The 13266-nt window shown below is 41.2% G+C and overlaps 1 protein-coding gene across 1 annotated transcript; it reads left to right on the top strand.

Moving 5' to 3' along the window:
* Positions 1-2984: 2984 nt before the first annotated feature.
* Positions 2985-12602, top strand: LOC131709367 (zinc finger protein 79-like). Its single transcript, XM_059011865.1, has 3 exons — positions 2985-3587; positions 8930-9250; positions 10147-12602. Exons 1-3 carry the CDS (start codon positions 3458-3460, stop codon positions 11169-11171), a joined length of 1476 nt encoding a protein of 491 aa, XP_058867848.1. The 5' UTR covers positions 2985-3457; the 3' UTR covers positions 11172-12602.
* The last annotated feature ends 664 nt before the right edge of the window (positions 12603-13266 follow it).

Genomic DNA, 13266 nt, shown 5'->3' with positions numbered 1-13266 from the left:
ACTACAACCCGGACCTTTCAAAATAATACAATATAACAGCGCTCTGTAGTTTATAAACACATTGTAGAGCTCCATGCAGACTCTCTCACCTCCTCTCTGCTCTCCCTCAGTGTCTGAACGGATAAAACAACGCGCTCCTACCACACTACAACCCGGACCTTTCAAAATAATACAATATAACAGCGCTCTGTAGTTTATAAACACATTGTAGAGCTCCATGCAGACTCTCTCACCTCCTCTCTGCTCTCCCTCAGTGTCTGAACGGATAAAACAACGCGCTCCTACCACACTACAACCCGGACCTTTCAAAATAATACAATATAACAGCGCTCTGTAGTTTATAAACACATTGTAGAGCTCCATGCAGACTCTCTCACCTCCTCTCTGCTCTCCCTCAGTGTCTGAACGGATAAAACAACGCGCTCCTACCACACTACAACCCGGACCTTTCAAAATAATACAATATAACAGCGCTCTGTAGTTTATAAACACATTGTAGAGCTCCATGCAGACTCTCTCACCTCCTCTCTGCTCTCCCTCAGTGTCTGAACGGATAAAACAACGCGCTCCTACCACACTACAACCCGGACCTTTCAAAATAATACAATATAACAGCGCTCTGTAGTTTATAAACACATTGTAGAGCTCCATGCAGACTCTCTCACCTCCTCTCTGCTCTCCCTCAGTGTCTGAACGGATAAAACAACGCGCTCCTACCACACTACAACCCGGACCTTTCAAAATAATACAATATAACAGCGCTCTGTAGTTTATAAACACATTGTAGAGCTCCATGCAGACTCTCTCACCTCCTCTCTGCTCTCCCTCAGTGTCTGAACGGATAAAACAACGCGCTCCTACCACACTACAACCCGGACCTTTCAAAATAATACAATATAACAGCGCTCTGTAGTTTATAAACACATTGTAGAGCTCCATGCAGACTCTCTCACCTCCTCTCTGCTCTCCCTCAGTGTCTGAACGGATAAAACAACGCGCTCCTACCACACTACAACCCGGACCTTTCAAAATAATACAATATAACAGCGCTCTGTAGTTTATAAACACATTGTAGAGCTCCATGCAGACTCTCTCACCTCCTCTCTGCTCTCCCTCAGTGTCTGAACGGATAAAACAACGCGCTCCTACCACACTACAACCCGGACCTTTCAAAATAATACAATATAACAGCGCTCTGTAGTTTATAAACACATTGTAGAGCTCCATGCAGACTCTCTCACCTCCTCTCTGCTCTCCCTCAGTGTCTGAACGGGTCTGTCTCCCACAGGACGAGGAATATACCAATCACAAAATACAAACCGATCAGCGCGGTTTAACAATTCATCTAATATGAACCGCAAAGGAAATTGTGATACCGGGGATCTTTTAATTAAAAATAAACAACACTTGCAATTGTATCACCGTAAACGAGCTGTTTGTAGCTCTAGTTTTTCAAGTGAATACAATTTTAATTCAGGTAACCCCCTCCCCATGCCGGAGTTGGTACAATCTTTTATCACCCGGGGCGCTGTGACTGGAGGCAGCAGCGCCGATGCAGAGAGTTTTTCGCAGATATGTAATCTGTGTTTTGTACAGATATTGTTATTTCCCGTCCTGTTCTTCAGAACAAGATGTTTAAACACTGACGGTATATCCATGATAATGTTTTTAGAAGTATATCAGGTTAGTTCAAGTTGAGCCCCGTTGTCACAAACAGATCCACAATGGCGCAGGCATGCTCGCAGTTTCATAGCTTTCTCTTCGCTAGTCTTGCAGGTTCAGGGCGTGTGAACTTGTTTTTGGTAAATACAGCACAGGGTCGCAGAAAGGTCATTCTTTACGAGTAAACTTCCAGGCAGTAACCTCTGCTATTTCTACCCCATGCTTTTATTTCGTTTCTCTTAAACTGTATTGTTGTCTCCTATTCTTTATCCAGGACAGTATTCCTCCCTGCTGTCCAGCGGCACAGATTTAGAATCTTCCTCAGACTGCGCTGCGAACTAAACCAGGCAACAGAGCCGCGTCCACAGCAGCAGAAGAGTCACCAGCAATGAGACACGCCAAGGAGTGCGCTGCTCTGTGAGACTCGAGGGGACGCGTTATCAAAGCGCTTCCTCCAGCCTTTAATTAACTGCTATTGATTTAAAAAAGGACAAGACATCATGTTAATGTTACAACATGAAAAACTAAACACACTGAGAGTGCTGAAGAGGGCTTGAAATACAGTGTATTACTCAGCTGTGTGGTTCTAGTTTTGTAAAATGAACAGGTGGTTTATCTCTTTAAAATAAATAGGAATTAAAGACTGGCGTAGAAGCTTTGAAAAGATGTCCTGAGGTGTCTTATTGTGATTAAAAAGCGTCCCATTCCACAAGAAAAACCTGAGAGGCGTTAGAAAACTAAAGCTCTTTGAATGAAATGCTTTTTATTATATGAATAACTACCCAGTGGAGTGACAGAGCAGGCTAATAAACTAAATGTATTGAATGAATAAATAAATCAGATATTATTAATGTCTTCATAGACACTCTTATCCAGGGCAACTTACAAGTGTTACAAGATATCACATTATTTTTACATACAATTACCCATTTATACAGTTGGGTTTTTACTGGAGCAATCTAGGTAAAGTACCTTGTTCATGGGTACAGCGGCAGTGTCCCCACTTTGGATTGAACCCACAATCCTCTGGTCAAGAATGCAGAGCCCTGACCACTACTCCACACTGCTGCCCAGATAATATGTCAGAGAAACTCATAAATCAGTTTAGCATTATTTATTTTTTTTTACATGTTTAAACCTTTAGAATAAATATCTGAATATTTGAAAAGTATAATAACTGTGTGGAAAAAGAGTCAAATCATTTTAATTTGTATTACAAATCATTTATAAGATCATTAATGTCATGATTCGAAGGTGATTCACACCCCCTCACTAGGTGGCAGTAGCACATGCAGTGAGGATTGGATCTGATTGCCTGCTCGCTTCTTTGTCATCCAGCGCTCGTCTCTTGTTTTGCGCCGCGGCTGCTCCTGCGCAGGACCTCTTGAGAAGCTGCGCGGCTCTGCAGACTTTTAAACCCGTGGATGCGTGACCTGGATCTGAATCTGGACACGTTTTCCGCAGAATGTGCTCAGACTTGGTACCGGGAATAGAAAGGGCTGCTACTGCGTGCAAAGTCTGTGTGTGATGCATGTATTTGAATGGGAAGGCTACGATAAAAACACATATATCTTACTAAATACAAACCGAAGGCGGTGTTTCTGAATGCAAAGAGGATTCCGCTAGAGCAGTCTCAAACTAAACCAGTGAAGATGGACGCGTCAGTGTCTCCGTGTCGTTGTTTCAAGACGAGCTCGCCTCCACCGTCGAGCTCGCAGTGAAAGCGGCTGCAGACAGCGTCGTGTGCGCGATTACTGAAGCTGTGAGCAGCAAATTCACTGAATTACAAGAGGACATGTCTGCAGTGAAGAGAGAGAATGAAACTCTGAAGCTGAGATTGGAAATATCAGAGAGCGAGCTGAAAGCCGTGCGAGGGTGTATAAACGCTGCACATGCAGACATTAAACAGCCTTTCATATTTCAAGGTAAGATGGGTTTTATTGGGTGGTATTGCTCGGTCAATCCAACACCTCAAACCACCTTCTACTGGAAAGATCTTGGTTCGAATCTCTGTTCAGACACGTTTTAAAGTGTTTGATTATTATAAGCGCGGTTAATAGCACAGCTCTGTCCTAATATTGGTTATAAGCAGTCTAAATGAGGCATTGTGTTATTTTATAGATTATAAGAACGTAGTGCATCTAGCCTAGTCTAATTCATATTTAAATAGGTATTCTAGAAACTAAGAAACTACTATATTGGTAAGTCTTAACCAGTCTGTAATTAGAGAGACTTACACAGTGTCCTTCTGGTAAAGTGTTTAGAGTCCCGCTGAGACAGTCACAGACCATGTTGCAGAGCTTGAGAATGTAAATATCTCTGTGATGTATTTGTGAGGGTCTTTTAATAGAGCCTTTTATTAGACACAGTGTACAGACCCTGATTAACAGCAGTACTAGAAATAATATCGCGCTCACAATGCTTTTAACTTATTCAGGCTCGCCCTGGCGAAATGTTTCTTGACATAATCAAGCATAAATAAGAGCCAGACACTTTATATTAACGATATTTTGTATTGTTATTATAAATAATACCGCTATATCCTGGGGCTGCACCACAGCATCATCGCAATGTATTCAGTGCTGAGTGGGCTCCACAAATGGCGCCTGTAATTGAGTGCCGAACTGCATCATGGGATTGACTGTCCTGTCCTTATTTATATAGTCCTAGCCCAATCCCAGATGTCCATTGGGGGAGTAATCATATACATTATATATATATAATCAAAACACGTGCTGAATATCATTCTGCAACAACTGAAAAATATATGCAGCCCAACTACATAAAAAATGCTTGTGGAAACAGGCTTTTATTGCATGGAGGTTTTACTGATCGTATTTACCAGTCTAGTTATGATGGAACTGTATGGGAACAGTGAAAAAAAAACTTTAGTCGTCTGCAATCAGAAAATCTGTGGTGAAGCCCGCTCTGACTGCGTCGTGTGTCCCAGCTCCTGGTAAGTGACGCGTTTGTGAACTTCTTGTGGGAATTGCAGTTCGTCGTGGTGATGTCGTAGTGCTGTTATGTGCAGTCGCTGTAATGTCCCTCGAGGTGATGTCATAGTGCTGTTATGTGCAGTCGCTGTCATGTCCCTCGTGGTGATGTCATAGTGCTGTTATGTGCAGTCACTGTAATGTCCCTCGTGGTGATGTCATAGTGCTGTTATGTGCAGTCCCTGTAATGTCCCTCGTGGTGATGTCGTAGTGCTGTTATGGGCAGTCGCTGTAATGTCCCTCGTGGTGATGTCGTAGTGCTGTTATGTGCAGTCCCTGTAATGTCCCTCGTGGTGATGTCGTAGTGCTGTTATGGGCAGTCGCTGTAATGTCCCTCGTGGTGATGTCGTAGTGCTGTTATGTGCAGTCCCTGTAATGTCCCTCGTGGTGATGTCGTAGTGCTGTTATGTGCAGTCGCTGTAATGTCCCTCGAGGTGATGTCATAGTGCTGTTATGTGCAGTCGCTGTCATGTCCCTCGTGGTGATGTCGTAGTGCTGTTATGTGCAGTCGCTGTCATGTCCCTCGTGGTGATGTCGTAGTGCTGTTATGTGCAGTCGCTGTCATGTCCCTCGTGGTGATGTCGTAGTGCTGTTATGTGCAGTCGCTGTCATGTCCCTCGCGGTGATGTCGTAGTGCTGTTATGTGCAGTCGCTGTAATGTCCCTCGTGGTGATGTCGTAGTGCTGTTATGTGCAGTCACTGTAATGTCCCTCGTGGTGATGTCGTAGTGCTGTTATGTGCAGTCACTGTAATGTCCCTCGTGGTGATGTCGTAGTGCTGTTATGTGCAGTCGCTGTCATGTCCCTCGTGGTGATGTCGTAGTGCTGTTATGTGCAGTCGCTGTCATGTCCCTCGTGGTGATGTCGTAGTGCTGTTATGTGCAGTCACTGTCATGTCCCTCGCGGTGATGTCGTAGTGCTGTTATGTGCAGTCACTGTCATGTCCCTCGCGGTGATGTCGTAGTGCTGTTATGTGCAGTCACTGTAATGTCCCTCGTGGTGATGTCGTAGTGCTGTTATGTGCAGTCGCTGTCATGTCCCTCGTGGTGATGTCGTAGTGCTGTTATGTGCAGTCCCTGTAATGTCCCTCGCGGTGATGTCGTAGTGCTGTTATGGGCAGTCGCTGTAATGTCCCTCGTGGTGATGTCGTAGTGCTGTTATGTGCAGTCCCTGTAATGTCCCTCGAGGTGATGTCATAGTGCTGTTATGTGCAGTCGCTGTCATGTCCCTCGTGGTGATGTCGTAGTGCTGTTATGTGCAGTCGCTGTCATGTCCCTCGTGGTGATGTCGTAGTGCTGTTATGTGCAGTCGCTGTCATGTCCCTCGTGGTGATGTCGTAGTGCTGTTATGTGCAGTCGCTGTCATGTCCCTCGCGGTGATGTCGTAGTGCTGTTATGTGCAGTCGCTGTAATGTCCCTCGTGGTGATGTCGTAGTGCTGTTATGTGCAGTCGCTGTCATGTCCCTCGTGGTGATGTCGTAGTGCTGTTATGTGCAGTCGCTGTAATGTCCCTCGTGGTGATGTCGGCGTGGTTTTAGACTTGCTTTTATGTCATGTAACTGTATATATTATACTATAACAGTGTGTATTATTAAGAATGGATAGTGGTGCAGTATATATTATACTATAACAGTGTGGATTATTAAGAATGGATAGTGGTGCAGTATATATTATACTATAACAGTGTGGATTATTAAGAATGGATAGTGGTGCAGTATATATTATACTATAACAGTGTGGATTATTAAGAATGGATAGTGGTGCAGTATATATTATACTATAACAGTGTGGATTATTAAGAATGGATAGTGGTGCAGTATATATTATACTATAACAGTGTGGATTATTAAGAATGGATAGTGGTGCAGTATATATTATACTATAACAGTGTGGATTATTAAGAATGGATAGTGGTGCAGTATATATTATACTATAACAGTGTGTATTATTAAGAATGGATAGTGGTGCAGTATATATTATACTATAACAGTGTGTATTATTAAGAATGGATAGTGGTGCAGTATATATTATACTATAACAGTGTGTATTATTAAGAATGGATAGTGGTGCAGTATATATTATACTATAACAGTGTGTATTAAGAATGGATAGTGGTGCAGTATATATTATATTATAACAGTGTGTATTATTAAGAATGGATAGTGGTGCAGTATATATTATACTATAACAGTGTGTATTATTAAGAATGGATAGTGGTGCAGTATATATTATACTATAACAGTGTGTCTTATTAAGAATGGATAGTGGTGCAGTATATATTATACTATAACAGTGTGTATTATTAAGAATGGATAGTGGTGCAGTATATATTATACTATAACAGTGTGTATTAAGAATGGATAGTGCTGCAGTATATATTATACTATAACAGTGTGTATTATTAAGAATGGATAGTGGTGCAGTATATATTATACTATAACAGTGTGTATTATTAAGAATGGATAGTGGTGCAGTATATATTATACTATAACAGTGTGTATTATTAAGAATGGATAGTGGTGCAGTATATATTATACTATAACAGTGTGTATTAAGAATGGATAGTGGTGCAGTATATATTATACTATAACAGTGTGTATTAAGAATGGATAGTGGTGCAGTATATATTATACTATAACAGTGTGTATTAAGAATGGATAGTGGCGCAGTATATATTATACTATAACAGCGTGTATTATTAAGAATGGATAGTGGTGCAGTATATATTATACTATAACAGTGTGTATTATTAAGAATGGATAGTGGTGCAGTATATATTATACTATAACAGTGTGTATTAAGAATGGATAGTGGTGCAGTATATATTATACTATAACAGTGTGTATTATTAAGAATGGATAGTGGTGCAGTATATATTATACTATAACAGTGTGTATTATTAAGAATGGATAGTGGTGCAGTATATATTATACTATAACAGTGTGTATTATTAAGAATGGATAGTGGTACAGTATATATTATACTATAACAGTGTGTATTATTAAGAATGGATAGTGGTGCAGTATATATTATACTATAACAGTGTGTATTAAGAATGGATAGTGGTGCAGTATATATTATACTATAACAGTGTGTATTATTAAGAATGGATAGTGGCGCAGTATATATTATACTATAACAGTGTGTATTATTAAGAATGGATAGTGGTGCAGTATATATTATACTATAACAGTGTGTATTATTAAGAATGGATAGTGGTGCAGTATATATTATACTATAACAGTGTGTATTATTAAGAATGGATAGTGGTGCAGTATATATTATACTATAACAGTGTGTATTATTAAGAATGGATAGTGGTGCAGTATATATTATACTATAACAGTGTGTGTTATTAAGAATGGATAGTGGTGCAGTATATATTATACTATAACAGTGTGTATTATTAAGAATGGATAGTGGTGCAGTATATATTATACTATAACAGTGTCTATTCTATTATTAAAATCTATCATTTGCTCAAAACAGCGTGAAGCTGCAGTTTGTTTGTTAGATGGTGGAGTTTGTACAAAAAAACATATTGCTGCACTTTGAAAAGTCAGAATTGTGTAAATCACTTGTTTCCATGAAGCTGCTTTGAGAATAAGCAGCTCTCCTGCTGCAGCCCCTTGTCTGCTCATTGTATTTGACACATTGAAACTTGTATTCTGTGATGACAGTTTCCATCCCAACCATGATCACAATACAGTATGAGTTCACAGAAAGACATTCCTCAGACACTTTGCTGAGACTTGCCTCTGTTGTCCTCAGCTGTTGTGCGGTTTCCTGCTGCGAGGGACAATGTGTTTTAATTTGGGAGTTAAAAAAGGGTAAAGTAACACTATTAATTAAAAATAAATAAATCAAATAAGAGAAATAGCTCCTCTTAGACCCGCTGGCATTATGTTGACTCAGAAATGTCTTCATTTAGACAATGTGGGGAAGCTATAAAAAAGGCCAACAAGATGTTCTGATATATTGTGAAAAGTGTTGAATTTAAATCAAGGGAAGTAATGTTAAAACTCTACAATGCATTAGCAAGACCACATCTAGAATATTGTGTTCAGTTCTGGTCACCTCGTTACAAAAAGGATATTGCTGCTCTAGAAAGAGTGCAAAGAAGAGCAACCAGAATTATCCCGGGTTTAAAAGGCATGTCGTATGCAGACAGGCTCAAAGAATTGAATCTATTCAGTCATTCTGACAAGGGGCTGGCTTTGTAGAGGAGCCTAGCTAGTAAGTAAGAGTTGTAATTTTATACAATTGTTTCCCACAGATCCCATTGAGAGCCACGCTATCCCTGAATCTGAAGCACAGGAAGGGCCAAAGATAGAAGCAGTTTACACACAAGAGGAGTCCTTTGAGCAGGAGTGGTGTGCAAGTCTAATACAGGTTACAGGGCTGCCATGTGTTAAAGATGAAGACGTCCCTGAACAGGAATGTGTTCCTATTAAAGAGGAATTCATAGAACAGGAATGTGTCTCCATCGCAGAGGAACATCCTACTGAAAATAATGTCTGTACACTTGAGGAGAACACCAAGCTGGGATCCAACCTGTGTGATGATTCTCCATCTGGATGTGATCTGGGATTTGGAGGTAATCCTACAAAACAAGCAGCATTGAGCTGCCTATTCATCCTGCTGAACCTGGTACTGAACACCAGCAGTGTGCTTGAGATTCATATTTTAACAAGGGGAGCTGCCCAACCACTATGTCAACAAGGACATCACTGTGCTTGCTCCTGAGGCACCTGGTAGATGTGCAGCCACTGCCACGCCTCTTTAGAATGCTGTGAGGTCAGCGCTGTCCAATCACGCTAGATGTGCAGCCACTGCCACGCCTCTTTAGAATGCTATGAGATCAGCGCTGTCCAATCACGCTCCTGGAGGCCATTCCACTCCACATTGAACAGGTTCACTTCTGTAAAGTGCTGCTCCTGTGCCTGGATGGAGCTTTAATTGGTTCATTTAAACAACTCAGAACAGGGTTGGAACAAAGAGCAGGAGTGGAAGGGCCAGCTTTGGACACCCCTGTGTTAGATCTGTGTCTTTCCCCATTTCTGGTAGACCGTTTGCAGTTGTGCTGCTCCCACAGCTTTACAGAGCTGCAGGGATCACATGTCCCATCACTGGGTGATGTCACATCCAGTCGGGTTGCTTAGCGTCCCCAGAAGAAACATTTCAGTAGAGCATTTCTGTGGAGAGTATGCAGCAGCATCGCCACAATGAGAGTGAACCCGTATTGTATGACCCATCAGTCTTATTTTATTTCTTACACTTTATTCAAATACAATATCATTTTTAAAAGCTCATCTCACTACAACTATCCCAGGGACTGTAATGTTTGCTCTCAGCAGCACATTTCGCTCTTGTGCGTCTCACAGTAAGCATTGCTGTGTTATTGTCATGTTTATGACATGAAGCCCTGCAGAACAGTGCATGTGGAAGAATGCTGTACAATAACCTTTGTCTCTCTTCTCTTTCTTTCTTTAGCTTCTAAAGTAGATGAAGGAGAACACGACTCCACTCCATCACCCCAGTGCAAAAACTCTTCTAGAGGCAAACCACAGAGCAAGAAACACAGAGAAACGACACCCCAAGAAGAGTATGTGAAGACATTGAGAACTCACTCAGTTACAATCCCTTCTTTACAAGACAGACACCCACTTACTGTGGAGAGTACAGAGACGCCACATTCTGCATGTTTTAACAATTCAGAAACCCAGGGCAGCTTGAAGACCTTGCCTCATTCTATTAAAGATGGGAAGAGTTCCTGTCAATTAGACATTCCTGAAACTCACAAGGGAAATCCCACAGGAGGCACTACGTGTTCCTGGGCTGATTGTGGGAAGAGTTTCAATCATATATCACTGCTTAAAAGACACCAGCGCATTCATACAGGAGAGAAACCTTCCCACATACAGACCAGTGATAAGAGTTTCACACAGTTAGGAAATCTTAATTCACACCAGCACATTAACATAGGAGAGAAACCTCATCACTGTGATGTTTGTGGGAAGAGATTCAGCCATTTAAGAGACCTTAAAAGACACCATACAATTCACACAGGAGAGAAACCTTATCACTGTCCTGTTTGTGGGAAGAGATTCAGTCACATAGGAAACCTTAAAAAACACAAGGCCATTCACACAGGAGAGAAACCTTATCACTGCACTGAGTGTGGGAAGAGATTCAGTCAGTTAGGAAACTTTAAAATCCACCAGCGCATTCACACAGGAGAGAAACCTTATCACTGTGCTGTTTGTGGGAAGAGATTCAGCCAGTCTGGAGACCTTAAGAGACACCATAAAATTCACACAGGAGAGAAACCTTATCACTGTGATGTTTGTGGGAAGAGATTCAGCCTGTTTGGAAACCTTAAAGGACACCATAAAATTCACACAGGAGAGAAACCTCATCACTGCCCTGAGTGTGGGAAGACATTCAGTCACATAGGAAACCTTAAAAAACACAAAGCCATTCACACAGGAGAGAAACCTCATCACTGTGATGTTTGAGGGAAGAGATTCAGCCAGTTACGAGACCTTAAAAGACACCATAAAATTCACACAGGTGTGTAATCCTCTCCCTGCACTTAGTGAGGAGAAGTGAAGTCAGTTGCAGGCTCTTACAGAACTCGAGAACATTCTCAGAATTGCAGACGCTTGGGGACACCTAGACAACTGGAGTGCATTTGATTTAAATACAGAAATATCTACTGAAAACAAAAGAATAAACCTGCTTGATAAACAGGGTCCCCCCGAATCACAATCTGTTCAGATCAAAAGCTCACAGACTCAAATATGAACGAGCACATCTTGTATTCATCGTCTTGTTGAGCATTCGTGACATTAGTAATATATTAAATGGATTGTTATTATGAATGCACATTTCTCTTTCCTTTCTCTTGCGTTGCTCAGCCTCTTGCAGTGGGTTCTGTGGAAACTTCCCCCGATACCACGGTGAATCTGCGGTACCTCAAGACACAGCACAGTGTACTGCAGTTATCATGCGGGCAGCTTGAAGTGTAAAGCAGTACTGTTTCCAGCAGGGGGCACCAGAGAGCTTTTAGGAATGTAATGGGCTGCATAGCATTGCTTCTTAACAAGATGATTTCTGCTCAGGATGTGTTTAATACTGCCCTCTCTCTCTCTCTCTCTCGGGTACTCTATTAACAAACGCAGGTTCTGTGTTTTTAATATCAATTTGTTGATTGACAACGAGACTACTAAACCAAATAAAATCTATATTAAAAATGTTTTGCTGCCTGTATTAAATGCTGTTTTAAATGATGTTCAGTGTCTTGTCTATCAAGTAGATGTCCTTGTTTCTGCATTTCTTATACCATGACTGGAGCAGCTTTTTAATAATAAGCATTCAAATCAATTCAAAAACGAGTATTTAAATCAAATCTGAAACTTCTCCCTAAACTACAGAATTTGAAAATCTTATTCTGAAAAGAAATAGTTTTTAAAAGATATCTTCAACTTTCAGCTTTTATTTTTATTCTTTTAAGATGTGGGTCGCACCCCCTGCGCAGCTGTGTGATCTGATGCAGTATTTACAAATGCATCTAGACAATTCCTGCCGTACCTTTCTCTCCATATGAACTTGTCCCAGTATGACGGTATCAGCGCCTCTTCCTGCCCTGTATTGTTTTAAATGGTTTCTTAACACAGGCCCTGCAGCTGTCCAGCCGTAAACTGCAAAGTCAGTTTGATAAGTGACCGGGTATTTCATAATGCAAACAGGGTCTCAGGTTGGGTCTGCATCAGTTTCTCAACAGCAGTAAAATAGTTTGTGTAACAATAAAGACGTGTTGTAAGTGTGATTTTTATTGGAGCTTCCTTTATTAAGTGTTGTGTACGTTCTCAAGCCGGACCCTCTCATCAGTTTTACTCTCAAAGTGATATAATGATTGATTAAAATACACCAGTTTAAATGGAGCTCTCAGGTTTCAGGAGCTGTGAACTTGTTTTTCACCACAAAAAAAGTCCATAATGTCAAAGTGAAAAATAAAATCTACAAATTGTTCTAAATTAATTACAAATACAAAACAGAAAATAATTGATTGCATAAGTATTCACCCCCTTGAGTCAATATTTGGTAGAGGCACCTTTGGCAGCAATTACAGCCATGAGTCTATTTGGATAAGTTTCTACCAGCTTTGCACATCTGGACACTGCAATTTTTGTCCATTCTTTGCAAAATTGCTCAAGCTCTGTCAAGTTGGATGGGGACCTTTGGTGAACAGCAATTTTCAACTCTTTCCACATATTCTCAATTGGATTGAGGTCTGGGCTTTGACTGGGCCACTCCTGGACATTGACCTTTTTGTTTTTAAGCCACTCCAGTGTGGCTTTGGCTGTATGTTTGGGGTCATTGTCCTGCTGGAAGATGAATCTTCTCCCAAGTCCCAGGTCTCTTGCAGACTTCAGCAGGTTTTTCTCCAGGATTTCTCTGTACTTTGCTGCATCCATTTTGCCCTCTATCTTCACAAGCTTTCCAGGCCCTGACGCAGAGAAGCATCCCCATAGCATGATGCTGGCACCACCATGCTTCTCTGTAGGGATGGTGTTCTCAGGATGATGTGCGGTGTTAGGCTTGTGCCAA

Source organism: Acipenser ruthenus, chromosome 43 (genome assembly GCF_902713425.1).
Source record: "Acipenser ruthenus chromosome 43, fAciRut3.2 maternal haplotype, whole genome shotgun sequence".
Classification (NCBI taxonomy): Eukaryota; Metazoa; Chordata; class Actinopteri; order Acipenseriformes; family Acipenseridae; genus Acipenser; species Acipenser ruthenus.
The sequence above is the reverse complement of the archived record's forward strand: the minus strand, read 5'-3'. Positions and strand labels throughout refer to the sequence as shown.